The sequence below is a fragment of the Drosophila tropicalis genome, unplaced genomic scaffold (genome assembly GCF_018151085.1).
Source record: "Drosophila tropicalis isolate 14030-0801.00 unplaced genomic scaffold, ASM1815108v1 contig_413, whole genome shotgun sequence".
NCBI lineage: Eukaryota > Metazoa > Arthropoda > Insecta > Diptera > Drosophilidae > Drosophila > Drosophila tropicalis.
Window position 1 is genome coordinate 431,559 of NW_027172877.1, and position 26,997 is coordinate 458,555.

At 40.8% G+C, this 26,997-nt stretch overlaps 2 protein-coding genes across 6 annotated transcripts; one reads left to right on the forward strand and one right to left on the reverse strand.

Annotated features, from left to right (window-relative positions):
• Positions 1–3,905: 3,905 nt before the first annotated feature.
• Eaat2 (Excitatory amino acid transporter 2) lies at positions 3,906–11,739 on the reverse strand. Of its 3 annotated transcripts, none has more exons than XM_068285554.1 (8): positions 11,567–11,739; positions 11,108–11,406; positions 9,045–9,194; positions 8,651–8,984; positions 6,100–6,681; positions 5,530–5,859; positions 5,358–5,472; positions 3,906–5,288 (listed from the first exon to the last, which is right to left on the reverse strand). In XM_068285554.1, exons 3-8 carry the CDS (start codon positions 9,088–9,090, stop codon positions 5,118–5,120), a joined length of 1,578 nt encoding a protein of 525 aa, XP_068141655.1. In that variant the 5' UTR covers positions 9,091–9,194; positions 11,108–11,406; positions 11,567–11,739; the 3' UTR covers positions 3,906–5,117. The 3 variants fall into 3 exon arrangements, with proteins under 3 accessions (XP_068141655.1, XP_068141654.1, XP_068141653.1); XM_068285553.1 differs by having other exon boundaries at positions 9,045–9,230; XM_068285552.1 differs by lacking the exons at positions 11,108–11,406; positions 11,567–11,739 and having other exon boundaries at positions 9,045–10,147.
• Positions 11,740–13,641: 1,902 nt separating this feature from the next.
• Positions 13,642–26,451, forward strand: GABA-B-R3 (gamma-aminobutyric acid type B receptor subunit 3). Of its 3 annotated transcripts, none has more exons than XM_068285457.1 (12): positions 13,642–13,662; positions 20,029–20,934; positions 21,494–21,637; positions 21,956–22,148; positions 22,215–22,297; positions 22,392–22,691; positions 22,839–23,171; positions 23,247–23,548; positions 23,677–23,815; positions 24,339–24,614; positions 24,711–25,029; positions 25,104–26,451. In XM_068285457.1, the coding sequence occupies exons 2-12, from the start codon at positions 20,290–20,292 to the stop codon at positions 26,390–26,392; spliced, it is 4,023 nt and encodes a 1,340-aa protein (XP_068141558.1). In that variant the 5' UTR covers positions 13,642–13,662; positions 20,029–20,289; the 3' UTR covers positions 26,393–26,451. The 3 variants fall into 3 exon arrangements, with proteins under 3 accessions (XP_068141558.1, XP_068141557.1, XP_068141556.1); XM_068285456.1 differs by lacking the exon at positions 13,642–13,662 and adding an exon at positions 13,728–13,856; XM_068285455.1 differs by lacking the exon at positions 13,642–13,662 and adding an exon at positions 17,975–18,046.
• The last annotated feature ends 546 nt before the right edge of the window (positions 26,452–26,997 follow it).

Genomic DNA, 26,997 nt, shown 5'->3' on the forward strand with positions numbered 1-26,997 from the left:
GAATCCAACATGAAGTTGGGTATCGATTTCAGGCTACCAACCTGACCAAGCGACAAACAGCCACGGCAAGACAGCGAACCATTCAGACGCTCCCCAGTTCATCTTCATCTTCATGCTCTGCCTTCGCCTTCGGGCGCCTTTCAACGTTTTGCTACTGGCGCGTAAATTTTCATGTCGTATTGCGATTTGCAAGCATTTAACAAAGTCAAAACAATTTTAATGCTCAGATGGGGCAGTTAATTAAAATTGCAACGAACATCAGTTGGTCAGTAGTTGTGGTTTAGTACCTGCTACCCATTAACCAGAAATAACATGGCATGTAGTTTGGCACTCCAAAGTGTTGTGAAAGATGCCAGCTGCTCAGTTTCAAGGCATCTCAATCGAATGCAGCCCTTTAGTATTTTTCATATCGACATGTTGCGAAATTTCACTCAAGAATGAGTTGCTCTAAGCAATCTTTCAATCCATTCTTAAAGGAGGTTTCAGAACCTGATATTGGGAAATATTATCAAACACATTTTCCAGAGATTAGCCTGTGAAATTTGTTTAAGATTTAAATAATTTATTTTGCTTTGTTGCCAGACAATTAGCAAGGTGACTTTTGGTTTATAAAGGATGCAGTAAAACTATTTGATTGATTTGATGGATAATTAAGGAAATGAAAGCAAAGTGAATGGTTAACATAAACATATGATGAAAGAGAACAGGAACAAGTCTTAGCCGTCTTTATTAGCAAGTTCACATAACAAAAACTTAATTGATTATTTCAAAGCAGTTGCAAAAACTTTCATTGTTAGCGAATTCTAGCACTCAAAAGACTTTGAACAATAAAGCAATTTATTGAGAGAAAGTTCAAAACATGAACATTAAAATATTAATTAAGAAACAATCGTCGCCACCCGGGGCCTTTTAATAAGGAAAAGCAAAGAAAATTCCTAAAGATATAATGAAAACCAATTATTGAGCTCTATACCATACAGAGGAACTGCCATGCTGTGTGGATAAAAAGAGAAATGAGTTAATCAGGAGATTACTTTAATGCTCAGGTCTTTGGGAACTCCACTTGGATAAGTTACAAGGTATAGGTGAGTTTATCTTCAACCTCAAACAATGCCCAGAAGCCAAGTTTTAGGGAAATTGTGTTTGCCATTTCATTTACGTAGCTACCTAGAGTTCCTCTAGCCTCCGCGACACCTGTCGGAGGAGGCTACTCCTCGGTTAGGTTCATTCTCATTGCCATTCCCATGTAGTCTTTGACCAAATATCAAATTAATTTTAATGCCTGTGCACATTAATTACCAGACAAACCAGCAAAACGATCCTTTGCCTTCTGCGCCTCTCTGTCGTTCGTTCGCCCTCTCCATCTATTTGGTGTTTTGCCATTTTGGTATTTCGACTGGTTTATAATTCAATAAAATTTGATTAGGCATTAATTTGCCATGCCGGTTAATTAATGAGAGCTTTATGCTTCCGCCTCTGTTCATGTTGACCGCCCCCCTATCATCATATTGAGGATTTTTAAGCTTCCATGTAATATCAACTTTTAGGTATACAAACACAGTATTAAGTGCGCGTAAAATTGGGGCGTTGAGCGGGTTGGTCGCTCCGTATCTTTTGAGTTCCGTCTTCATCTCCCCATCTCTATCCGACTTAGTGGCATAATAGGCCAATTATTACTGCAATTTGCATTAGAGCAGCGCTAAAATTGCCACAGAAGGCGCTGGAAAAGGGGATTATGCGAGTGAAGTACTAATCAAATTCCAAGGGGAAAAGCCAAATTCATTATAATTAGAATTAAAATTTCTGCGACTCTATTAAATGCAAGATATTTTACGATTTTTCGGGAATACGCCCATGTCATGAATTTGTAATCCCATATGGTAGGAAAAAGACTAAAGAAGAAACAGTGGAACACAAGGAAAAATTCTTTTTGAGCTGCGCGCGTTGTTATTATGAAACCGTTTAGAGAACGTGTTTGCGAACAGCACAGTAATTTGGTTAGATTACCAAGCGCTGACGACGACGACTCGAGGATGACGATGATAATGATGATGATGCCGCTGCCGCTGCCGACGACGGCCCAGGCCTTAGAAATGATGTAACTTTGGCATGGGGAAAACTGCATTTTCCAGCCAACCAAGCAGCGACGAATGTGGGCCAATCTATCACCGCTCAAAGTCACACCACAAATAGGAGACATGACGGACATACATACATACATACATACATACATAAAGTATATGTAGATACATACATACAGATACACAGAGGAGTATTCCCGTTTGGCAGCGTGTGAATAGAAACGTTAGCTCAGCCACGTTCTGCGTGGCAGCATCCCGATAAAAGTTGATTGCAAATTTATAGAAGCCGCAGCAGATTGGCCATAAAACTCATGTACAGTGGCCTGACTGTACTACCCGACGATCCATCAAGTCCAAACCGAAGACCGAGTCCAACTCAAAGTCAAAGTCAATCGATGCTGCTGAGGACTGGGGGGACTTAAACAGCAGATAGATAAGCATTTGTTGTCAACACAAGACCGACTTCCGCAAATGCTCAATCATTCCCAGTTGGGGCAAAAAAGAAACAACAAACACAAAAAGTGAAATCCGCCATGCCATGTAAAGATTTGTGTGCTGCTTCTTAATTGAATTTAATTAGTTGGCACAGCGCATATGCAAATATGTGCCAAGTGTTCAAATAGATATACATATATATTTACTTATATACTTATGTACATATATTTGGTCATTATTCTTTAAATTGCGCCGTAGGTAATAATTCTAAAGTCAAATATCATATGCGATAAAGGTATATTCGTTTATGCAAAGGGTTTGTAAGCAATGGTTTTCTCTAATTGTAATATTTCGACAATGGTGACCCCGACGTTTGCATGGAAAAACGTTGAAAACATTAAATGAGTTATATTTGCCACGTTGTTTGCTTTAATTAATCCATGATAGGTCATCGCCTTGTGCTTTTGGGAAAATGGTGACCCCGACGTTTGCATTATAATGTATTTTTCAACAATTGCTCTCAACTAATTAGTTGTGTTAGAGTATCTTTTTATTAAGCATGCCTAAATAGCGCTAGCATTCCATATTTCAGTTGTTGTAATGTTTGCACTTTTATTTCATTTCGACGATGCCGCCGCCAACACACTCCATACACTCCACACAAAGCGGCTGCGAACCAAGTAGACGTAGACCTTCAGACGCCAAACACTCCAACGCCAGCCAGCACAACAGCCAACGCGACAGTTGGACTGGCAAAGAGAGCTCAAGCAACGACAGCTCTTGGCGTTGCAATTGCGCACTTCTGATACGTTTCACGTTTCTCGTTTCACACCACACACAGAGAGGCCGCCCGGTCTTCAGTTTGGTCCGTCTGTCGGTCGTTCAGTCAGTCGGTCGATCGGTGGGTCGGTCGGTCGCTCACTCCGTCTGAGGTCTGAGCTGTGAGGTACTCATTTGTTTATTCAATGCTTGATTCATTCACCTGTAGTCTCCGTTGGTGGATTGACACCTGACATGGTAGAGTAAATCATAGGCACTGGCACAATGGCTTGGACCAAAAGTTATCGCGCTGTTGTTGCTCTAATTGCAATTCATAAATATACATACATACATATGGCCCGTATATCTAAATAATTATACAATGTCCCGATTTGGTTAGCATAAGCAAATATAAACCAACCAGTCAAAGTGCCGAAGGCGTTTCTAGTACATACGTACCTACAGGTTTTCATTACATTCATGATTCATTCATCGATGCGATACAATTGAAAAGATTTATGACCACTACTACTATATAGTATAATTTCCGTTTTTGGTGTTGAAATCGAATGAAAAAGATGATAATCATGATGATGATGGTGGTGATGATTATTGATTCGTACAAAGTAGTGACTGTAGTCATTACATATTACTTTTATTGTAGTTTTGCGTATGCGTACAAATTGAATTGGTTTTTGGATATAAGTTGGTTTAGGATTGGGTTTGATATTCATTTGTGTATAGTATATGTATATCAATATATATAGGTAGTACTTTTTAGATTATGGATCTCGTACTAAGTCTGCTATCAGTCTACTAATGCATGTGTGGGTGTCGTTAATGGGTGTGTTAATTAATTAACCAAACCATAACAAAAATAATTAGTTGTGATTGCTTTTTCACATTCTGAAAACTAAATCTAAATCCATCCATCATTGCTTAAAAACTACGTACTCAATCGATATTGTAACAAAATCAATAACAAACTCAATTACTAATCGAAAACGTCTCACATTATACATAGATCAATCACAAGACATACATCCGCATCCGCATTTTGGTACATAAAAAGCTGCCCATCCCCTAAAATAAGATAGTTAAAATCCTTTAAAATAATACCCATAATATACAAAACATATACATAGATTAGATTGCATCACATAAAATCGTTTCTCGTCGTGCCTCGACCCCCTTCTACCAAAGGGCACAAACATTTGCTTCCTTTTCTCTGTTCTCTGGTTAATTGGTGATTAAATTGTTTCCTACAAAGTGTATTCTTTAGAATATTTGGTTATTACTATTATGAATATTTTTCGATATATATTTTTTTAGTAAAATCTATGTGTATATACGTATGTATGTATGTATGTATGTATGTGGTTTCCTAACAGATGTTGAGAGTTGTATATTTGGAACAGACTAAGTAAATTGCTATTGATATTAATTCTATAACTCTGCAGAGCTTGGTAGATCGGAACAATGCGAGTATAAAGTTAAAATTGGAGATACTATCGGTCTGTGTGTGGATTAGCTGCAGAGTTATGTATATGAAACTTCGGTGTTCCGAAGAGAAGTTACAGTTTACAACTTTCTTTTTGGTTGGTATATAATTTTTGGTCAGACCTCTTGGATATATTGTTTCATTTGCATTTGGGTGGGTTTCGGAGTTTTCCTTTACTTATTTAGAAGACAGTCTTCTCAAAATTAACATTAAAAATTCGGTCTATATCAAAAGGAGCGGGGGGAACACTATGGTTTGGTTGGTCGATCGGTCGGTCGGTCTATATGTGTTGATGGTCCAGGGCCTGACACACTACTACTACAATTATTGGCCATTCTCATTTAGACCCTGCGATTGTTGTTGCTGTGCTCCTGCTGAAGATTGACATTGTTCATGACGGCACTCATGTCCACAACCACCGAATCGGTCATCACACATTTATTTGAGGTCGTTTCCAGTTCCGTTTGACCTTCATGTAGGCCGTTTCCATTGGGTGTACCAGCAGGAAGGTCCTATATACAAAAGGATTTGGCCAATTCAATTAAGGGATCATAAAATCTTAAAGCTTTTCTTATTGATACCTGATAATTTACTCCAGCAGCATCCAGAGCCATTAGCTCTTTGCGCGAGAGCTCCTCAACCACAGCGGCGGCATAGCAATCACCCAGCATGTTGTTGGTAGTGCGAATACGATCACTGGCGATGAGTAAAGTATTACGAATCAATCTCTCTATAAAATTTCGATATACTTACACAAACCAATCGACGGCGAAAAGTAGAGTCACATCCTGTACGGGGGCATCAATGGCCGAGAGGACAACCAGAAGAAGGACCAATGCGGCACTAGGCACACTAGCAGAACTCATCGAAGCCGCCGTCGAGGTCAAGAGCACCGTCAGGAGTTCGCCGCAGCCCAAAGCCATTCCACTCATTTGGGCAACGAAAATGGAGGCGACGGCTATGTAAAGGGCTGTGCCATCCATGTTAATGTTGCAGCCAATGGGCAGGACAAATCGGGTAATCCTGGCATCCACGCGCAGTTTCTCGTTCATGCAACGGAATGTGATGGGTAGAGCGGCAGCACTTTTCGTACGGAACGGTTTTTGGATTGTTTTTTTTTTATTGTGACAAAATGGATGAGCGGATTCGATGCGACGTTGTTTAACAGGGATTGGTCATAGAAGGAAAAATATTTGTAACACAAAGACTCACAGAGAGACAGAGAGAATATATATAGGTGTGGGTGTGTGTGAGAGAGAGAGAGATAGAAAGAGAGTGGGAGAGAAATTTACGGATCTCAACCATCATCATTTTTGGGCTTACGTTGAGGCTGTAGCAAAGGCTGTCAACATGGCCTGGATGAGGCCAGCGTAGAACTTGAAGGGATTGCGACGCACAAACACAAAATAGATCGCCTGCATCACGACCAACTGATAGATGATCACACCAATGGCCACCGTGATGATGAACCAGATGAGTTGAGCCATCACCAGGCTCAAGTTATCGACACTCAATATTTTGCCAGCGATGACCGAACTGATGCCCACCGGGGTTAACCACATCACGCAGGTCACCATCTTCATGATCACCTCAAAGACGGCGGCAAAAAAGTCAACCACAACTTGACCCTTCTGTCCGATGGTCCCCAGAAATGTTCCAAACACCAGGCAAAAGAACACAATGCCCAATGTGTTGGTGCCACTGCGATATTGGACATCGCGAACGAGAACCACTTCCTCAACTTCCTCCAGTTGCTGACGCTGTGCCTCCAGGCTTCCAGTTAGCAGAGCAGCTGTGTCATTCAGCAAGGATTCATTGAAATTGTGCAGAATGCTCGGTTTGGGCAAATAGACAGTGTGAGCCTGTTGAATTGATGCCTGAAACAGATTGTCCGGAAAGACGTTTCTGTGGAAAAAAGAGAGAAAACAAATTTAAGACTATAGATAAATACAGAATTGAATTTATTTAATATTTTACTCTAGAATTTGATTTAAATCTTTTATTGTCAGTACAATTTATATTCTTTCCTCGAACCGTGCTTGAATAGGTCAAACATTGCGGGTAATGCTGAAAAGTCGAAAAACCGAAAGCTAAACTGCCCCCCTGTACATCTGAGTGGCATTACCCTCCCGACGGTCAACACAGTCAAATATCTGGGACTCACTATAAATAGGCGACTGAACTGGAAGGCCCACCTTAAAGGTAAAACGGTGCACCTAAATATAATGAAGCAAGTAAGTCGACTCGTCGACTTGGGTATACCATACACCTGGTGAAACAAATATTTCAAATTTCGAAGACCAAATGTATATCTATTAAATTGTTTTTACATGTCTTATACTATGTGCTATCTCGCTCACTCTACAAAAAATATATATTCTCTGCGCGCATACTAAGCCAGTATACATACTAAATTTGGTGACTTTAGCTTTGTTAGTTTTTGATAAAAGTAGTTTTGTTTAATTTACGGGGGCGGAAGTGGGCGTGGCAAAATGTTTAAATAGCCAATATCTGCGCGTCTATTAAGCTAGTCTACATACTAAATTTGATGTCGGTAGCTATCATAGTTTTTAAGGAAATCACTTTTATGTAAATTCCGGGGGCGGAAGGGGGCGTGGCAAAAAGTTCAAACAATTAGTTTCTGCGCGCTAACTAACCGAGCATATAAACCAAATTTGATGTCTCTAGCTATTATACTTTTTAAGAAAAACTGTTTTGTGTGATTCCTGGGGGCGTAAGGGGGCGTGGCAAAAAGTTTGAACAGTTTATTTCTGCGCACTAACTAATCGGGTATACAAACTAAATTTGATGTCTCTAGCTGTCATACTTTTTAAGAAAAACAGTTTTATGTGATTCCTGGGGGCGTAAGGGGGCGTGGCCGAAATTCCAATTAATGCTGAACATGTGCATACTACACGAGTATACATACCAAATTTGGTGGCTCTAGCTCTTATAGTCTCCGAGATCTGCGTGTTCATACAGACGGACGGACGGACGGACGGACAGACGGACATGGCTAGATCGACTCGGCTATTCATCCTGATCAAGAATATATATACTTTATAGGGTCGGAGAAGCTTCCTTCTGCCTGTTACATACATTTTGGCGACTTTAATATACCATTTCACCCTATGGGTGTATGGTATAAAATTAAGAAAGATGTAGATCACAGTTGCGTATTGCAAACAAGCTCTTTTGGTACAAGACCATCAGAAAGCCCGTGTGGACAAACGGCATCCAAGTCGAACTCGAAATATTTTAGCTATTTTTAGAAGGATTCGTTTTAAAGGGTAGAGTCAGAAACCTAGTGCAGCAGCATCAAAACATTCGATTATCTTAAAACCTTTTTCTTTTATAGTACGGATCTTAGCTACCCACTATAATAGCATTGCAAAACCTTAAAAATTAAGATATTGTTTTGAAATCGAAAATGAGCCACAATTATTTTGGAGGAACCTTTCATTAGGCAGTGAAATAATACGGAAATTTTATTAATAAAGAAAATTTAATTGAAAGTATGTTACGCCATTTGTAAAGTTAAGAATGCTGAAGCTGTTTTCTGCGCTAAATCTTAAACTAAATTTAATAAAACTCTAGATAAATGCTAAATTGAATATAAACTCCAAATAAAATAATTTCGAGCCAACGTCGAACCAATGAGCGTTGTTTATCTAACTTTGAGTAAGATTTTTGTAGCATAAGCTTAGGCTGATTGAAAAATTCAAACCAAAGCAGCCAAGCGCAGTGGAGCCAGGTAGATGGCGGCACACAACTGTGGAGCCAGCTAGATGGCGCCACAAAGCATATGGCGCTAACGAGAAAGGGCGCCAAAGGACTTAAGTTTAAAAATTGCAATTGAACCTGTTAAACTTACCTGCCCAAATCTAAAAGACTATCCAATAAATTCACAGCCTTCTTATCGGTTGATCGGTCATCGGCATTATGCAAATCCGGATTACCAGGATGTATGAGCATAACCAGAGCTATACCCAAGGCGGCATTGAAAAACGAAGTGCTGGCAAAGTAAACAAGAGTTCGCAAGGCAATTTTTCCATTCATTTTGGCATTCAGGCTAGCCGATCCGGCAATCAAACTGGAAATAACCAGCGGCAGAATCATCAGCTTAAGGACACGCATGAAAAGCTCGCCAGGATATGAAATCAGCATAATTGAATCGCCATGCAAGTGCAAGGGACGCAGTGATAAACCTACAAAAAGGAAATACTCTTAGCTAGCATCAAATATTCAATACACGGTACCGAGCTTACCCAAAATGACTCCCAGCAAGACACCCGATAGCGTTACTAGAAGCATTAGATTGTCGCTTAGCCATTTCCGGTAGCCGGTAAGTTCCTCCAACGGTGCGTCGCTGCGTTCGGTGGTCTTGGGCGGCAATTCGGTGCCGTGAACCGCCGAAGCTACATTCGGTGGTCCCATTTTCGCAAAGAGATAATCTGAAAATTTCTCAGACATTGTCCACACAAGATATTTCGATTGATAGTAGTAGCAGCAGCAGCACAAGGCAACAAATAAGCAACGAGACAGATAACAATGGGGAGGGAACACCTTGTCCTGTGTCCTTTATATGGCTAGTTGATGATTGGGTTGGTGAGGGGAAGTGCGATAGGAACGACGTTTGATCTCTAGACTTGAGTTATGTTTTTGTAATTGATTCGGATTATTGGATTATTGATTTTTTAAGTACTTCACATTGAACTTGAGTATATTGATTAGATAAGCCATTTGACTGATAGCAATCGCAAGTCTATTATCGATGCGGCGTTGTCTTCTTTTCCCTTAGGGTTTGTGTATGAGTTTTAGCAGCTTCCCGTACAGGGCCCACTACTAACAAATCTTGTTTAATTAATGGCTCCGTTGTTATAGCTTTTTATGGGCTAGTTCCTGCTGGAATTACTTGACCTTCGGCACCGCCGCGACAAAATCCACCAATGTGTGCGAGCGAGAGCGAGTGACAAGGAGATAGAAAGAGAAAGATGGAGCCAGAGACAGAGACAGCTATAGCGAGAGAGTCCTGAACTCTTTAAGTAGCCAAGTGCAGTTCCTTTTTCGGCACTAACGACGCAGACGACAGATAATCGATTTTTTTTTTTTTTTTTTTTTTTGGCTTTTTGATGGTCCTCTTAGGGCAGCTGCAGTTTTGCACTTCGTGGCGGATCTAAAAAAAAGAACTGTGTCACACAATCCGAAAGTCCTTACGTTTTTTGTCTTTAAAATAATCACACGGACACACGCACTTAACGCTTTCGTTTTCACTTTAAGCAGCGTTGAGAAAGAGAAAGCACTTTGCACTGGTTTTTCAATGACTCCTCCGGTCGGTGGCGGAAAGTAAACCTCTCACTGCAAGTTGGCTCCTGCGAATGTCGGGACTCTCGCATGTGTGTCTGGCTTTTATAACAAAAAGCTCGGAGTTCTCACCCAATGAAGGAGCTTTCTCAAAATGCCGGCAATGACACGGAAAAGGGAAATGGAAACGGAGACAAATAGCGACGACACGCACTTTGCGCGTATCTCTTTCCCCTTTCCTCTCTCCGTCGTTTAGTTGAAATTTGATTGACGGCTCATCATAATAATTATCATTAAAGCGGAAAATTCCGCTTGCAACTCACGCGAATAACTTTAATTTGAGTGTTGGACAGGGGAAGTCAGTCGAGCCGAGTCGAGTGCAACCCATTAGCTTTAGCATTAATTCTATTTAATGGCCATGCTAATCGATTTAAATGGGAGCCCAGTCAGTTCTTCAATCGTCCTTGAGGTCATTTCGTACTAACGTACATTTAACATGTACGTATTACGTATATACATATATATTGATTTGTTAAATGTCGCTCCTTGTTAGCTGTCATTCATAAATCATCATGTGGCGGCGACTTATTTCTAATTTGTTTGGTCGCTTTTTGTTGTCGGGCAATGGGCCAAATCGATAGGGCGGCAATCCGGTTAAAATTGGTATGTGCCAAATAAGATTTCTTGATCTTGATCTTTAAAAAATATTACAAAATGTCTCAAAAAAGATCTGAACTTGAACTTGACATTGTCTGTTCCTCTCTCTCTCTCTCTGTGTTTCATGCCCTCTCTCCCCTTGACTCTTTGTAGAGATAGGTTTGGGTAATTCCTGTAGGTGGTACTTATAGAACGACCTTCAAGCAAGGTACAATCGAATTGCTTTCGTGCCAAAGACCTCTTTTTTATAATTGTTCCCTTTCTAGCCTTTTAAATAATAACTATATTTAGGAACTTTTTGGTTGCTTGTTTGTTGCCTTTGCTGCGCTGACGTCTTTACGCTGGGAACTTTTACTTCCATTTGACTCACCTTTGACTATTAACCACAAATTACCCAGGATTGAGCCGATGATTGATGATGGCTTCGCACTCGTACTCACACACACTATCACACAACCCTAATCACTTGTCAATGCTTTGGATTTGTTTCTCCCGATTTGCCTTTAAGTATTATTTTTGATGGCGTTCCTTCAGTGTGTATGATTAACGTTCTGCTAATGCCGATTGTTGGTAAAATTTTCGCAGCAATTTTAATTGCTGTTGCATTAACAATTTCAAAATGCGTTGCACTGCTGTAGCCGTTGTAAGAGTTTTCAATTTTCAAATAGCCTGACAGAAGAAATAAGATACTTTGCAAATTGAATTATGCCATGACAACAATAACAACAACAACAGCCACAAAGAAGGGCTTAAGTTGTTTTCTTGTGGTAACTACTGATTATGTGACTATATAATATGTGTATCTCACTATCAGCAGTATCTATCCTACCTCAAAAACTAACAACAACAACAACAACAACACCAACTGACAACCGTTCGATTCAATAATTCCTAGCAAACTGTCCGTCAAATATCGCTGGTTGGGCAATTTGAACTCTAAACGACACGGCCACGACACATACGACACTACCGAAACGATCGCTGCACCAGCTAATGAAACTCTGTGCACACACAACACGTTCTCCTCTGCAATTGAACGAAAAGTGAGCAATAAATTTAATTTAAGCGGCAGAGGCAACAACATTTCTTTGGCTTTGTTTCACATTTTCTTTTCACTTTGTCGCCGCCGCACCAAAAAGGGTTCACAGAGACACCCATACACTTGGAAAGAAAAGAAACAACGAGTCGTAGAATAGACCGTGCAAGTGAGACAGAGAGTGTGAGCAAGATAGGGAGAGATTGAGGGAGAGAGAGAGAGAGAGAGCGAGGGAGAAGGCTAATGACGGCAGCGGAAAAACGCGTCAAAGCAAAACCCCATACCTTTCTTCTCCCCACTCTGAGACACCCAAAAAGTCGCTAAATATATTATGCACAAAAATAAAAACAAGACAATTGTTTAATAAACTTTGACACACTTTAAATTTTTCAGTGAAATGAAAATTGCCTTAAACAGCAGCAACTTATAATAAGGAAGGATAACCCTACCCGGGTCGCCTGCAAGAGTACCCTAAATACTTTTATCTTAATAATCATTCGTGGGAAATTTCTTGCAGAGGAATCTATAATTGATGGAAAGAGTCGTTTTCCACACTCATCAGATATACCAAGAAAATCAGAATGTCGATATGAAATTCATCATACCCAACATATTCATCTCAAAAGATAAAACGAAATGAACAACTGTTCCGCTTTCTTAATGTCGACATACTACTGCCAGATTATGAATACCTATGTATGAATGTTTATTATATGCAAGACAATTTATGTAAATGATTTTGTTGTTTTAAGTGGAAAATTGCAAGCAACACAAAATATTGTATCATGTCAGAAATATTACGCATAGCCAGTCGAGGCAAGAGACCACAAGAGACCCCGACGAGAGATGTATGTAGACATTGGTAAAATCAGATTTTTGAGATGTTTTGCAATCTGTCATTTTAATTAGAATCAGGTAAAGAAATTAAGAGAAAAAGAGAGAATCATTTTAAAAATAAATTAGTTGACCAATTTCCATAAACAATGCCAATCGCATGACGTGATACGGGCAGGCGCTTGAAAAGGTTGACTTACATAAGTTCATTCAGACCAAAGAAGCCAATTAGGGGTCAAGTAAGAAGCACTGAAGCGTCACAATCATCATCATCACCTATCGTCATCATTATTATCATCATTGGCGGTATTAGGCAGTCTAAAAATTGCACTCATCACAGGGCGGCAAGTCACGCGCAGCTGGCGCAAGTGAAAAATTTTGAGGGACGCCTGCACCTGACCCACTCAGCTCAGCTCCGAGCACGTTGCGTCGTCGTTGACTTTTCTCAATGAGAGGAATAGTATGTGTGCATGCGAGTATGTGTATGTGTATGTGTGTGTGTGTGCGTGAGTGTGTGTAGTACAATGACACCAAAAAGCCAGCTGTCTTTGTTTACGACCCATCTCTTTCTAACGCTGAGATAGACTATGACCAAAAGTGCCGAATGGTTAAAGATTGTTGCTTCGTTTTGTTTACGGTCTATCCCGTTCGCACATTTCCCATAACGCATGCCAGCCTTCTCTCTAGGATCATGCGCAGAGCTCATTGCATAATGGCTCATGGTTTTTGACCATAAAATCCAGTTAAAAGGTCCACAACTTGGCTAACTGAAAGCACGCTTAAAGCTCGCCAAAATGTCAGCTGTCCTTTGTTTACAACCGGCAAAAGAAAAAAATCAGAGAAAACATTCTCTCGCCGCTCGAATGACGACAAAACGAGAGCATACGAAAATTGAATTGAAGAATATGGTTGAAAAGATTGAATGGCTCTTGGATGCTGCTTGATTGGGTATAAAACAAGTAGTCGCCTCTCCAATGGCCAACAGTTTGCGATTACAATTTGGCCGAGATTCGTCGATAGTTGGCGCCGTAACACTCAATGCAGACATCGAAAATGTGCGTGAAGTTTACCGACAAAATGAAAATCTAGTTAAAATTGATACGATTCGATTTGATGAGAAATCAAATCAAATCAAACCTTATTTAGCTCAATTCAATTGCGTGGAGGAAAGATATACGAAAGTTCAGAGAAAGTGACACACAAATACATTTATGGATATATACTATAACAAATATTTATTTGTATGCGTGTATGTATGCAGACTTACCTGTCAATCCTTAATTAATATTAAATCATTTAAAACTTTCTCTCTGCTCTGCGTATATATGCGGCTGAAGAGGCCATTAAGCACTCAACACACACACACACACACACACACACACACACGCACACAGAAACTTTATCCACAAAATATTTTAAATATCTGCAACACCTGAAAAATTGAATATTTTTCATTAAATTGTTCAGAAAAAGTTTTCACCAGCCAAAACCAAAGAACCCACAGCCAATAAATAAACTTTGAAAGTGCGTGAATACAGACAAAAAAGAAAAATATATATATATCTAAATATAGGTACATATATATGTAGGTATATAAAAACAAAAAGAAAATGAAATGTGCGGCTTAGAGATGCCATGAAGGCAGTGTGCGGCTTAACTGAAATACAAAATGAGCCATATGCAGATGAAATATTCTTTCAAATAATGCTTGAGACCATAATTCCATTAAAGTACCAAAAACTAAATGTATGAAGTTTAACTTTTCAAAGTTGTGGTCCAACTGTTTCTCGGGATTTGAAAGGTCTTTAGATTGAGAATTCGTAACTCGATTTAGCACTCTCTATTCTTGGTTATTTGCTTTTTCGTGGAGAGACAAATCAGGGATCCTTTTGGATATGAGATAAGTTTTTCAACATCCTAAGGTCATCATCATCATCAAACACTTTTAAGTTATCTATATTATAACATCACGATATCTAACTTTCTTCGGCTAAATACTTAAATTTTAAAGAAGTAATGTAAATAAATTAACTACATATTTTAGATTGAAAATAAAACGGACATAAGTGCAAACTCACACATTTTTCAAAGCAAATCAAAATTTTCGTTATAAGTTATAAACCTTTGATTTTAAATTTCACTCGTTTGCCAGCCCTAATGTTGTGACCCTCTCCATTTACCCCTTATACTTATTGTCCTTTCCCTTTATCCAGTCACCCATTCCCACTTGCTCGCGTCTAACGTCTCTTGTCTTCTTGTCTTTTCTGGAGAAACATGGGCGACTAAATGAATTTTCAAGCTTCAGTTCGCCGTTTTGCAGTTGGCAGACCGCGACATTGAACATGGACATCGTTGGCAGCAGGCACGAAGCAAGGAACATGGAGCACGGAGCATGAAGCAAGGTGAAGCAGGGTGAAGCACGTGTTGCCAAGAGGCAGATGTCTGTGCTGTGTTTAAACCACCATCATAATCAGCAGCATCATCCCACCTTTTTGGATACCAAACGCAGGCCCATCCTCTCTTCATCACCATTTGCTGGTTCCGTTGCCTGTTTTTTGCTTTGTTAAAAGGATTTTCACGGATTTCCGTTGTAATTTGAAAAGTTTTTTGTGCAACTTTTTTCATTTAAAACAAGAGTTGAAGCGGCATAAGGATTGCGGATGGGGCAAAAGGAGTCTGAGTAGGCGTAACCTAATGTACCGGGCTTTGTTAGTTTTTGAAGTATGCCAAAAGCACCTGGCAAACAGGTGTTAATTGTTTTCAAGCTAATTTGCCCGGCGATAATGAATTTGAAAACAGAAAATAAAACAAACAAAAACAAAAAACAAAACAAAAAATATGAAGAGAGATGGAGAAAATTATAATTAAATTGTTGGATAAATGCGACAGCAGATTTGGTTTACCCACAGCGTTCTAGCCACTTGATAAGGGTAACAAAAGAACAGCAGCAACAACAACTCTTTCCACTTACACTTTCTCCAGCGAGAGGTCTCTTTCTCTTCTAGCGCTTGTTTGATAGCCTTGAAGCGGCGAGCAGGTGTGAAAAGTGCGTTTGAAAATCAACCCCAACTCCCCCTAGGGTATGCCTAGTGTTACTCTAGGTAGACAATAATGTTTGTATGTATGTATGTATGTAGATGTGGTAATGTTGGTGTAGGTGCGTGCTTGCATGTGTGTGTGTGAGCGTTTGTGTTGGTAGATAATTGAATTTGTGATTTTAAGTACTCTTCAGAGTTAGAGACACTAAAGTGCCAAACATTTTTTGGTTTTGGTTTTGCCCCAGAAAGTATGCTATACAACTAAATTACGCATACGCCACGTGTACAATTTGTTTTTCAGTCCAAGTAAAAGAACTTGTCATGAGGCTACCGCAGCTGCTGTGAGCTGACAATTTGCCAAGTGTCCACAACAAAGACATGCACACTCACACTAACACACACACACACACACACACACACAGGCAAACGCGTGCAAAGAGGAACCAAATGGAAACAACATGAAGCGAAACAAGACATCAGGAATAATCAAATATTTAACAAAAACCAAAACGACAATGAAATGCTCTTTCAGAATCCAAAATGTTTCGTATTGATAAATAAATACAATTTTCCAGTCATCTATTAAAACTTTAAACGATAAATTCTAAAATCAAGATTTTAAGCAGAATTTTCTTACTTAGAAAGAAATAAAATTGATTAAAATGAGATTTAAATGGAACATTTTCATAGTTGTTGCACTAATCTATACACTCCTCTTCTTGCATACTCTCTCTCTCTCTCTCTCTCTCTCTGTTGCTCTTTGCGTTTGTTTTAGTAAATACAAAATGTCGACAGCTTCAAGTGGCATTGTAAAAAGTTGGCAATGTTTCCTTTTCCTTCATTTAAAATGCAAATGGAGGCACCATCGACCAGCATCCACCTGGCTGGCAAATTAGTTTTGTATTTTGAGCCAAATATACAATATATCATACAATTCGACTATAAATTATATTCCCTTCGCCATAACTGACAACAGAGTGAAGAAGAAAGTAATGGGACAGAGAGAGAGAGAAAGGAAGTGGGTGGGCAGTAAGGCCTGTCATGTTGGCAGTCATATTTTCGGGTATCCCTGCTCACAATCCCATTTGCAGGCTATCGCAAAGTAATCCGCTTTATTTTGTTACCATTGCACAAAGTTAACTTTTCATGGCTCTTTCACTTTCTTTGTCTCTCTCTCTCTTTGTTTTTTCTCATACTTTAGCTCTTGCGTTGTCGAATACTAACTTCTTAAGTGCAGCATTGCCAACTTTTTTGACACTTGAAATTGAGTTTTGTGGTGTAATTGCATTTTATTTGCTCAACCCTAAACAGGGGAAATTCCCTTTTGGTAGCAAAAGCGAAAAAGATATTCCTCCGTTTTTTATATATATGTTTTTTATTTTTGGCGCCCAACAAGAGCAATTGGAAGAGCAAGCATTAAATTTGCATGATGCTCAAGTCAAGTGACGATAATCGCAAAACTTGCTTCGTTGTCTTTCGCCTTTTGCAATTGCATTCACTATACCAGAAAGACTTATTCGTCTCTGACTTCATGATACCCTATGATACATATAATCGGTTTCAACTGAGATAGGGATACGATTTTTTCACGGACTCGATGAACTCAACTGTGATGTACTCTTTTTTCTTCGCTTCTCTGACTGACTATGCAAGTAAGACAAAGCCTGGAAAGAGAAAGAAATCAAATCAAATTAATTTTCATTGCATAGTGAAAGCGGACAGTGTGGCAGGGGAAGGGAAGAAGCAAAGTCGAACTGGAAACAAAACGAAGAAAGAAACTTGGCCTTGCCTTATTTCAATTTCATTTACAGCTATAATTAAGATTTCGTCCTCGCTGACAGTTTCCTGCCATTGTGCTAACATTTCTACTTGGTCTCCTTCCTGTGACAATCGACAGCTGACAGTCTTCCAGACCTATATACTCTACAAAATAAATGAATTTTTCATTTCAAACAGTTGCAAATTATTTAGTTGCCATGTTGGGGCATTAATTTGCATAATTTAAAGTTAAAAACTTTTGCTCTGCTCCAAAAAACCAGGAACAAAAAAAATCACAAAAAGAGCGAAAATAAAAGCATTGCTAGCTATTAGCTTGTTGCTTTGCTGCTCCAACAACGATGCAGCGTTTCATGAATGAAAATTTTCGCGCCCTTTTTGCTTTGTTGTAGTTGCCTCTCGAGTCTTTTGTGACGCCTGCGCCCCTTTGTTAAGCGAAATTGAAATTGAACGCAGCATCTTCTCTCGCAATGCGTTGACTGTGGTCTTTCAATCATTGTCGGCTTGGATTTATCTCACCGATTTCAATTTGCAGACAACAGTTGCGGTTTAGAGTCGGTCTCGTGCGTTTCGCTACGGCGCGAAGAATTTTTTGTGAACGCAACGTGCAACATTTTTCGTAAATGTAATCAAAATTAATTATACATAGATGAAAATAAATTCTCATTTTGTTTGTCCGACAAAGAATAAAAAAAAAAGCAAAATAGAAATAAAAATAAAAACAAAATATGTTTATGCGTTGCATAAATAAATAAACCAAATTCACAGCACAAAAAAAAGAAAGAAATCAAATTCAATCAAGTGAGAAATCCCATCTAAGCTCATCCACGTCGGGGTCACCAAAAAGAAAAATTGGTTTATCTAGTGCTAATGCTAGTGCAAGTGCTTTTTGTTTGTGGTAATCTCTGTGGAAATCCCTTAAAGCGATTTCCTCTCACTGCCCTTTGCACATGTATTGGCTGCATAACAAATTCGCATTAAGCATTCAGAACAACATCTTTCGCTCTCATTCTCTCTATGGATCTCGATGACTTTGACTGAAAGTGCAGCAGCAAGAAGCCCTGCGTTTTAGTCATCTTCCTTGTCGTTCAACCAACTTCATTTCATTTCACTTCACTTCACTTTAGTTACACAACAAACACAGACTCTCACACACGCACACACACACAAAAATGGAATCGCAATTACAAATGCAGGCAACATTTTGCATAATTTATGTCAAGCATGAAAACAACGACAACTACTACTAGCAGTAGATGAGGGAGGGTCTGGAGGCTCACATGGCCATAAATAAGTGCAGGTTTTAAATACCACGACAACAATTGTGAAACATGGCAGAATAATAGAAAAGGACCTACAGCAGTAGCAGCAGCAGCAGAGCCAGGACATAAATGTATATGAAATGCTTAGTTACAAGAGTAGCTCAACTGACAGGCCTCCCCTCCCATAACCGTGGGGTTGGCGAAAGGGGTCAAAGGGGTGTTGGAGGGTTAGCAAGGGAGCAACTCCCCATAGCAAAGGTCAACCGTTAGTTTCTCAGAGTCAGGCATTAACAACAAAATGGCGTCGGTAACTAAGTGACTTTCTTTTGGACAACAAAACGAATCAAATATCATAGAACAAAAATGTGCTCTCACTCACCATAGACGAATAAAAGGAATGCAATTTGGGAAAATATCTAAATAGAATTTTCTATAGTTTTATAGTCCTGCCATTTTGTTAGTCCTTAGTAGGGTTGATATCTTAAATCTCTAGAGAGATTCACTCTTAGGTCCAATTAACAAAATTGCTGCCAAACTAAATAAAGTCAGCATCTTCCTTTTCCCACTAAAAGGGTTAACTGCACCTCGTCCACTGTATACTGTATATATCAGATATCAACAAACTACAAAACGACACAAAAATGTGGCGGCCAACGTGGGGCACCCCTTCGTTTTGCAACGTCTCTGCTGTTGAACAAAACACAAAGCGCACAGCGAAACAAAATGGGCCAAAAAGTTATTTTAAGCCTAGGCAAAAAAAAAAAAAAAAAAGAAACAAAGAAAACAACACAACAAAAAATCAGCGAAAACAGTGTAAGCCAAGTAGAAGAAAGACGTCCATAAAGACCAAGACCACGAGGGTTTCGAGCACGTTGGGTGGTAATGGTTATGGTTGGGATGGTAATCTCGCAACAATTATGCATACGCGCACACATATACAGTGTACAGTGGAAAAATCTGTGGCACGTGAACAAAACAAAAAACACTAAAAAGCAAGAGGCAAAACAAAAAAAAGCAACAAAAAATTGAATCCTCGGAATGAAAGAGCGCAAAATTGTTTGCCATTAGCATAAAAAATAATGGCCAATGGCTTGCTTCCGTTCCTGGTCGTCTCTCCTACCACTCGAGGGGCGCCCATTTCGAATCGAAGACGGCTTAATCCTTTTTCAGCTAGCCTCTCCTCTGTGATTCCTTCTACCGCACCCCTTAACCTCTTGTCCTAGCCTCTGCCATATCGCTTACCCCCCATTCACGTTATGTTTTGATGCAATATTTTTATGACCACAAAAGAAAAAAAAAACGAAAAAAAAAAAAAAAATCATATATGTATGCATGTACTTTTCAGTGTAGAAGTGCGAGCAAGATAATGGCGAAATGAAACCAAAAGTGAGGCCAATAAAAAGGCGATAAAATTGACGCCAATACAAACAAACACATATACCTACATACATTCAAGGGAGTGGCGTAACGGTAAACGACGATAAGGACGAACGTATCCTGTGCATAAAACCAGCAGGCAGCAGCAACACCAACAATAACAACAACAACAATAAACTCCAATTCAAATGCCTTGGTGATTAATGGGCCAGGGGCCATTGCCGACGGGATGCGCATAATTCACAAGAGTCAAACGACGACAAGGAGATATAAAAATTGCCAGCAATGGCTCGGACCTCTCCTAGTATACAGCCTGAGCCTGAGCCTGACCTGCACAGCCGCCGGCATGGAATCATCTGCAGAGCTACAACAACTCCAACAACAACAAGAACAAACCATCATCGATCCATTGCCCACCATGTTTGGCGATAGCTCAATTAGCAGTTCTCTCAACCATTCAATGGATTGGCTTCCATTGTTTAATTGGAAATATAAACGACCGAAAGTCAAACGACGCCAAAGACTCAATTCGTTAAGTAACCTGCTGAAAAATTCGACCGTTGGTAATTCAGCATCCTCATCTCTATATGGAGGCAACTCTACGAACATTACGAATTGGCAACTACAACAGCAGCAGCAGCGTTACTTGAAGGTTAACCAGGTATTCGAGAGTGAACGTCGCATGTCCTATGCAGAGATTGAACGCAATCATGGGAAAATTGTGCTGCTCGGTCTCTTTGAGCTGACAACGAAACGTGGTCCACGACCGGATGGGCTAAGCGAGCTGGGAGCAGCCACTATGGCTGTGGAGCACATAAACCGCAAACAGCTGTTGCCAGGTTACACTTTGGAACTGGTCACCAATGATACGCAGGTGAGTGCGGCGGGGTGGGAAGAGGATTCTCCATTACGAAATTGAATTTTCATTTAACAACGCTCGTCGAAAGAGAAAGAGCGCGCGTGGAAAACGTTAAAACTTAATAAGAAAATCTGCATTACAACACCAAGAAGCAGATGTTTAAAGAATATGTTCAAGCATCGCGGTTTATAATACCCTGACAAAGGTTTCCTGCCGAAATGGAGAAGAGAAGTCTCTCAGGTGGCTTATTTTTTGCTTTTCCTGTTGTTCCCTACTCCTCTGGGTAGACCTAGAGTTGCAGGGTATTAAGCTTCGACTTAAGGTAGTAAATTATTTCGTTGGTTTTTTTTTTTTTTTTTTACGAGGATGAATGTGTCTACAGTCTCAAGTCTCAAGTCGTTGACTGTTTTGATGGCTTTTTTCTTTGCATTTGCTTTTCTTTTTTGGTTGACGGAGCAGGAAGGACATTTCCTTCGAAAATGTTCATTGCGTCGTCATCTCGACGCGCTTTTTATGTTGACTATATTTCTTATATATGCTTATACGCTTCTATATCTCGTTCTCTTACTTGTAGTGCGATCCTGGCATAGGAGTGGATCGTTTCTTCCATGCCATATACACACAGCCATCCACACGTATGGTCATGCTATTGGGCTCAGCTTGCTCGGAGGTTACCGAGAGCCTGGCCAAGGTAGTGCCCTACTGGAATATTGTGCAGGTAGGCGGCTTCGTTTTCGTGGGCCTATAATTTGTCTAACTGATTAAAATGCAAATATGATACAACAGAGAGCAGAGCAGGCACAAGAAAGCAAATTGATGATAAATTTAATTTAATCAACTCACGTTTCCACGCACAAATAAACAGCTCAGCAAGCAGCATCCTCTCCTCTTAGCACACATAAATTCACTTACATACACCACATCCATATACCACATTTGCATGCGAGTTAGGTTGCCCTTTGAAGTTTTTGAACTTTGTTCTCTCCATGCTGATGCTGATATGACTAACAATTGCCTCATTTCATCGAAATTAAAGGTCTCATTTGGTTCCACATCGCCGGCCCTAAGTGATAGACGTGAATTTCCCTATTTTTATCGTACAGTGGCCCCGGATTCATCACATAATCCGGCTCGCATAGCATTTATCCGTAGGTTTGGATGGAATGTTGTTACAACATTCTCACAGAACGAACAGGTTCACTCGCTGGCGGTCAATAATCTTGTTACTGGTATATATATACACACATATTTATATATAATAGATTATTGAATATATATGTATATGTAAATCGTAGAACTGGAGGCAGCCAATATATCATGTGCGGCGACCATTACATTTGCGGCAACGGATTTTAAGGAGCAACTGCTGCTCCTCAGGGTGAGTAGAGTCAGCACAAGAGGGCGTGGGAGAATGGGAAGATTCTGTTGGTTTGATAAACGATGACAAATGGCAAAATCTTGTTGTCGCATAGGAGACAGATACACGCATCATTATCGGCAGCTTCTCCCAGGAATTAGCACCGCAAATTTTTTGCGAAGCCTATCGGCTACGTATGTTTGGTGCGGATTATGCTTGGATATTGCATGAGAGTATGGGCGCTCCATGGTATAGGACAATGGATGGCCAGAAGAAGACATCTTCATCATCATCGTCCACGTCGTCGTCGTCATCGTCATGTACGAATCATGAGCTCCAGCTGGCAATTGAGAATTTGATTGTTGTATCAACGCACAACAGCATTGTGGGCAATAATGTTAGCTACAGTGGATTGGTATGGAATTTGCAATATATTTATTTGATTAGCTGCCGTTTTTATGTGGCACCTAATCTCATTGTGGTTCGTGGTCTCTCTGAGACTTAATCGTTTCCATTTCGTTGCCTTTCGCCCACCTCCTTCTCCCTCTCCCTCTCTCTTCAGAACAATCACATGTTCAATTCGCAGCTACGCAAACAGTTTGCTCAGTTTGAGGACCGTGGACGCAGCATTATCAAGCCACCACAATCGGATTTACCGACGAATCGTCGTCGGAGTCGCAGTAGGCGTGGCATATTTCCCGATGCACCCATTTCTCAATACGCCCCACAGACGTACGATGCCGTTTGGGCCATTGCCTTGGCCCTGCGTGCCTCCGAAGAGCACTGGCGTCGTCAGGAGGCCAAGTCCAAGTTGGATGGCTTTGATTACACTCGCAGCGACATGGCCTGGGAGTTCCTACAGCAATTGGGCAAATTGCATTTTCTAGGCGTATCGGTAAGTGCTGAAAATTTTTAATTTCATAGTAATTAGGATAATTTTGGTTACTTTTCTTTTCGTTTAATCTCTTAGGGTCCCGTGTCGTTTAGTGGTCCGGATCGTGTGGGCACCACCGCATTTTATCAAATTCAACGTGGCATGCTGGAACCCATAGCTTTGTATTATCCTGCCACAGACTCTTTGGACTTCCACTGTCCTCGCTGTCGTCCTGTTAAATGGCATAGTGGCCAGGTGCCCATTGCTAAGCGGGTATTTAAACTACGTGTGGCTACCATAGCCCCGTTAGCCTTCTACACAATTGCAACACTGTCTAGCGTGGGCATTGCTCTGGCCATTGCGTTCTTAGCTTTCAATTTGCACTTTCGTAAGCTCAAGTAAGTTGGTACATAGCTCCTGCTTACTCAGCACTTTCAACTTGACATGCCGTTGACGTTGTCTCTGTATCCTTTCGTTCTCGTTTTCGTTCTCATTCTCATTCTCGTCCTTCTCTCGTCGTCCACAGGGCAATTAAACTTTCCAGCCCAAAGCTAAGCAACATCACCGCAGTGGGCTGCATTTTTGTATACGCCACCGTCATTCTACTCGGCCTGGACCACTCGACGTTGCCATCGGCGGTAGACTCCTTTGCCACAGTTTGCACGGTGAGTGGTTGCTACTTGTGTTTGAGTTTGGGTTATGTAAGCGAACAACGGCTTCAGCGGCAAAGCAGCTTCTCAAATGTATGACTTTTCGCATATGTTTGTTTTATTATTGGTTAAATCTTTGCCCTGGCTCTTTAAGCTAGACTAACTTCAATTTGAGCACAACAAAAAATTTATACAATATATAAATATGTATGTAGTCGGTACCTACCGACAATGTATGTAGTAGGTTTGTCGCTCAAAAAATGCCACTCAAGGGAAATTTGCGGGCTGCTGTTGCTGTGCCTTGTTTGGCTTGTCGGTTTGTTGCGACTTCTGGGCCCGGTTTGGGTTGGGCTTGGTTCGGTTGGATTGGGCTGGGTTAGGTTGGGTTTTCTCCAACCATTACCAATAACAACACAGTGACACGAAAATTTGACAACGTTAAACTTGAAATTGTTTTCCTTCATCTCTCTATCTCCCTATCGGCATTGTTTTCTCTCTGTCTCTACTATCATCATCATTCACCACACTGATGGGACAGGCACGCGTCTATCTTTTATCATCGGGCTTTTCGCTGGCCTTTGGCTCGATGTTTGCCAAAACATATCGGGTGCACCGTATCTTTACACGCACGGGCAGCGTGTTTAAGGATAAAATGCTGCAGGATATACAGCTTATCCTGCTCGTTTGTGGCCTGTTGCTTGTCGATGGTCTCCTTGTCACATTGTGGGTTTGTACAGATCCCATGGAGCGGCATTTGCATAATTTGACACTCGAAATCAGCGCCATAGATCGAAGTGTTGTCTATCAGCCTCAGGTAGGTGGAACGTCATAACTCTCCTTCATTTCTTTTGCTTCCCCTCCTCTCTTTTTTTTCTCCTTTTTTTGCTCTTCTTTTCTTTCTGGAAACTAGGTGGAGGTCTGTCGCTCTCAACACACACAGACCTGGTTAAGTGTGTTGTATGCTTACAAGGGTTTGCTCTTGGTCGTTGGTGTCTACATGGCATGGGAGACACGTCATGTCAAAATACCAGCACTGAATGACTCACAATATATTGGGGTATCTGTCTATAGCGTCGTGATAACTAGTGCCATTGTTGTGGTCCTGGCAAATTTAATTTCCGAGCGAGTCACTTTGGCCTTTATTACCATCACAGCACTGATACTAACTTCCACGACGGCCACATTGTGTTTGCTTTTCATACCGAAGCTCCATGACATTTGGGCACGAAGTGAGTCTTAGGCTTATCAAAATTATAAAGGGGTGGGGAGCCTTAATAAGTTTAATTACTTTGCCCATTCACAGATGACATTATAGATCCGGTCATACATAGCATGGGTCTTAAGATGGAATGCAATACGCGGCGCTTTGTGGTCGATGATCGTCGTGAACTGCAATATCGAGTCGAAGTTCAGAATAGGGTTTACAAGAAGGAAATACAAGCGCTTGATGCCGAAATACGCAAACTGGAACGTCTGCTTGATACAACGACGATAACTGCATCAGCTACATCGACCACAACGCCGGCTACCTCGTCGTCAACATCATTGCTGAAACCCGTGGAGCTGGCCAGGCCTCCGGCCCAACAGCAGCCAAAATCTCGAACTCCCAGCATCTCTGGCATTTTACCCAATCTGTTGCTGTCGGTTTTGCCCCCCGTTATACCAAGGGCCAGTTGGCCCTCTGCCGAGTACATGCAGATACCCATGCGACGCTCGGTAACTTTTGCCTCACAACCACAGCTTGAGGAGGCTTCTGCCTGCCTGCCAGCTCAGGACTTGATTAATTTACGTTTGGCCCATCAGCAAGCCACCAAAACAGGTTTAATTAATCGCCTTCGGGGCATCTTTTCGCGTACGACATCCAGTAACAAAGGGTCCACGGCCAGCCTAACAGGTGGCGTAGCAGCAGCTGACCAAAAGGGTCTTAAAGCGGCCTTTAAGTCGCACATGGGTCTCTTCACTCGCCTTATACCCTCCTCGCAGACAGCTTCGTGTAATGCCATCTACAACAATCCAAATTTAACAGCGGCAGCACCCCACGTTGAATTGTCATCGAATGGTTCGAACGGTTCGCATCTGTCGAAGCCTATTCATCGCGGATCGCTAACTAAGAGTGGCACCCATTTAGATATTTTGACCAAGGATCCTAATTTTCTGCCAATACCAACAATCTCTGGAGGTGAGCAGGAGGGGAAATATATCAAATTGGCCGAGACGAAAGTAAATTTTCAATTGCCGCACAATCGACGACCTTCAGTGATTGCGCCGGCCACAACGTCGTCGGCCTCAGCATTGGCCATGGGCTCAGCGGTCCCTAGTCTAAGAGAGCGGGTTCGAGGATCGCCGCGTTTTCCACATCGGATATTGCCACCCACTTGCAGTTTGAGCGCCCTGGCCGAGGATGGGGCCATGGATCGAACTATGGAGACTTCGTCCATACCACGCATCTCACTTCAGCATGCCACAAGCGGCGGTAATTGGAAGTCCATGGAAACGGCGGCAAAGTCACGACTTTCGTTAGGTGACTCTCAAGAAGAGGACCAGCAGCAGCAACAGCTGGATGAGTCATTGCCATTGAATGGCTTAGGTTAGTTTTCCAGTTCCAACAATCCTCCGCCCAATCCTTGTCAATTAGAAATAAAACACCAAAAGCAATTTCATTTCAAAACGAAAAGAAGAAACAACTGACCAATCATCCAGCTTAAAGCAATCAAACGCATTAGGTTAGGCTAGAAGAAGAAGAAGAAGTATTAAAACGCTAGGTAGATATAATACATACATAAGTCAAGTTTGGCCCTCTTTAAATATGTGATGTGATGGAAGGACAACTCAATTCAACTTAAATCAAATCAGTCCTTAAGCTAAGTAGAAAACGTACCCCTACCTCTTTCCCACCTAATCCATACCAATTTCCCATGTCTCCTTATCTTGCCTCCTCTAGTTTAAGTAGATGACTTTTGCCGCATTAGTTGCATAAATCGACAAGGAGCAATACTTTATTGTGCTTAGAGTTTAGAAAATGTTTGAAGTTCATGGATCACGAACATGGATGCCAATTGTATGATTAATTATTATTGGCCGCCATTATAAATAGAATCATCATTATGTATGTGTAGGGGACGTAGCCACCAAAGAGCAAGAACAATTCGTGTGTAGACTAAGTTAACTAAGTTTTTAGCCGTGTAATCCAATTTAAC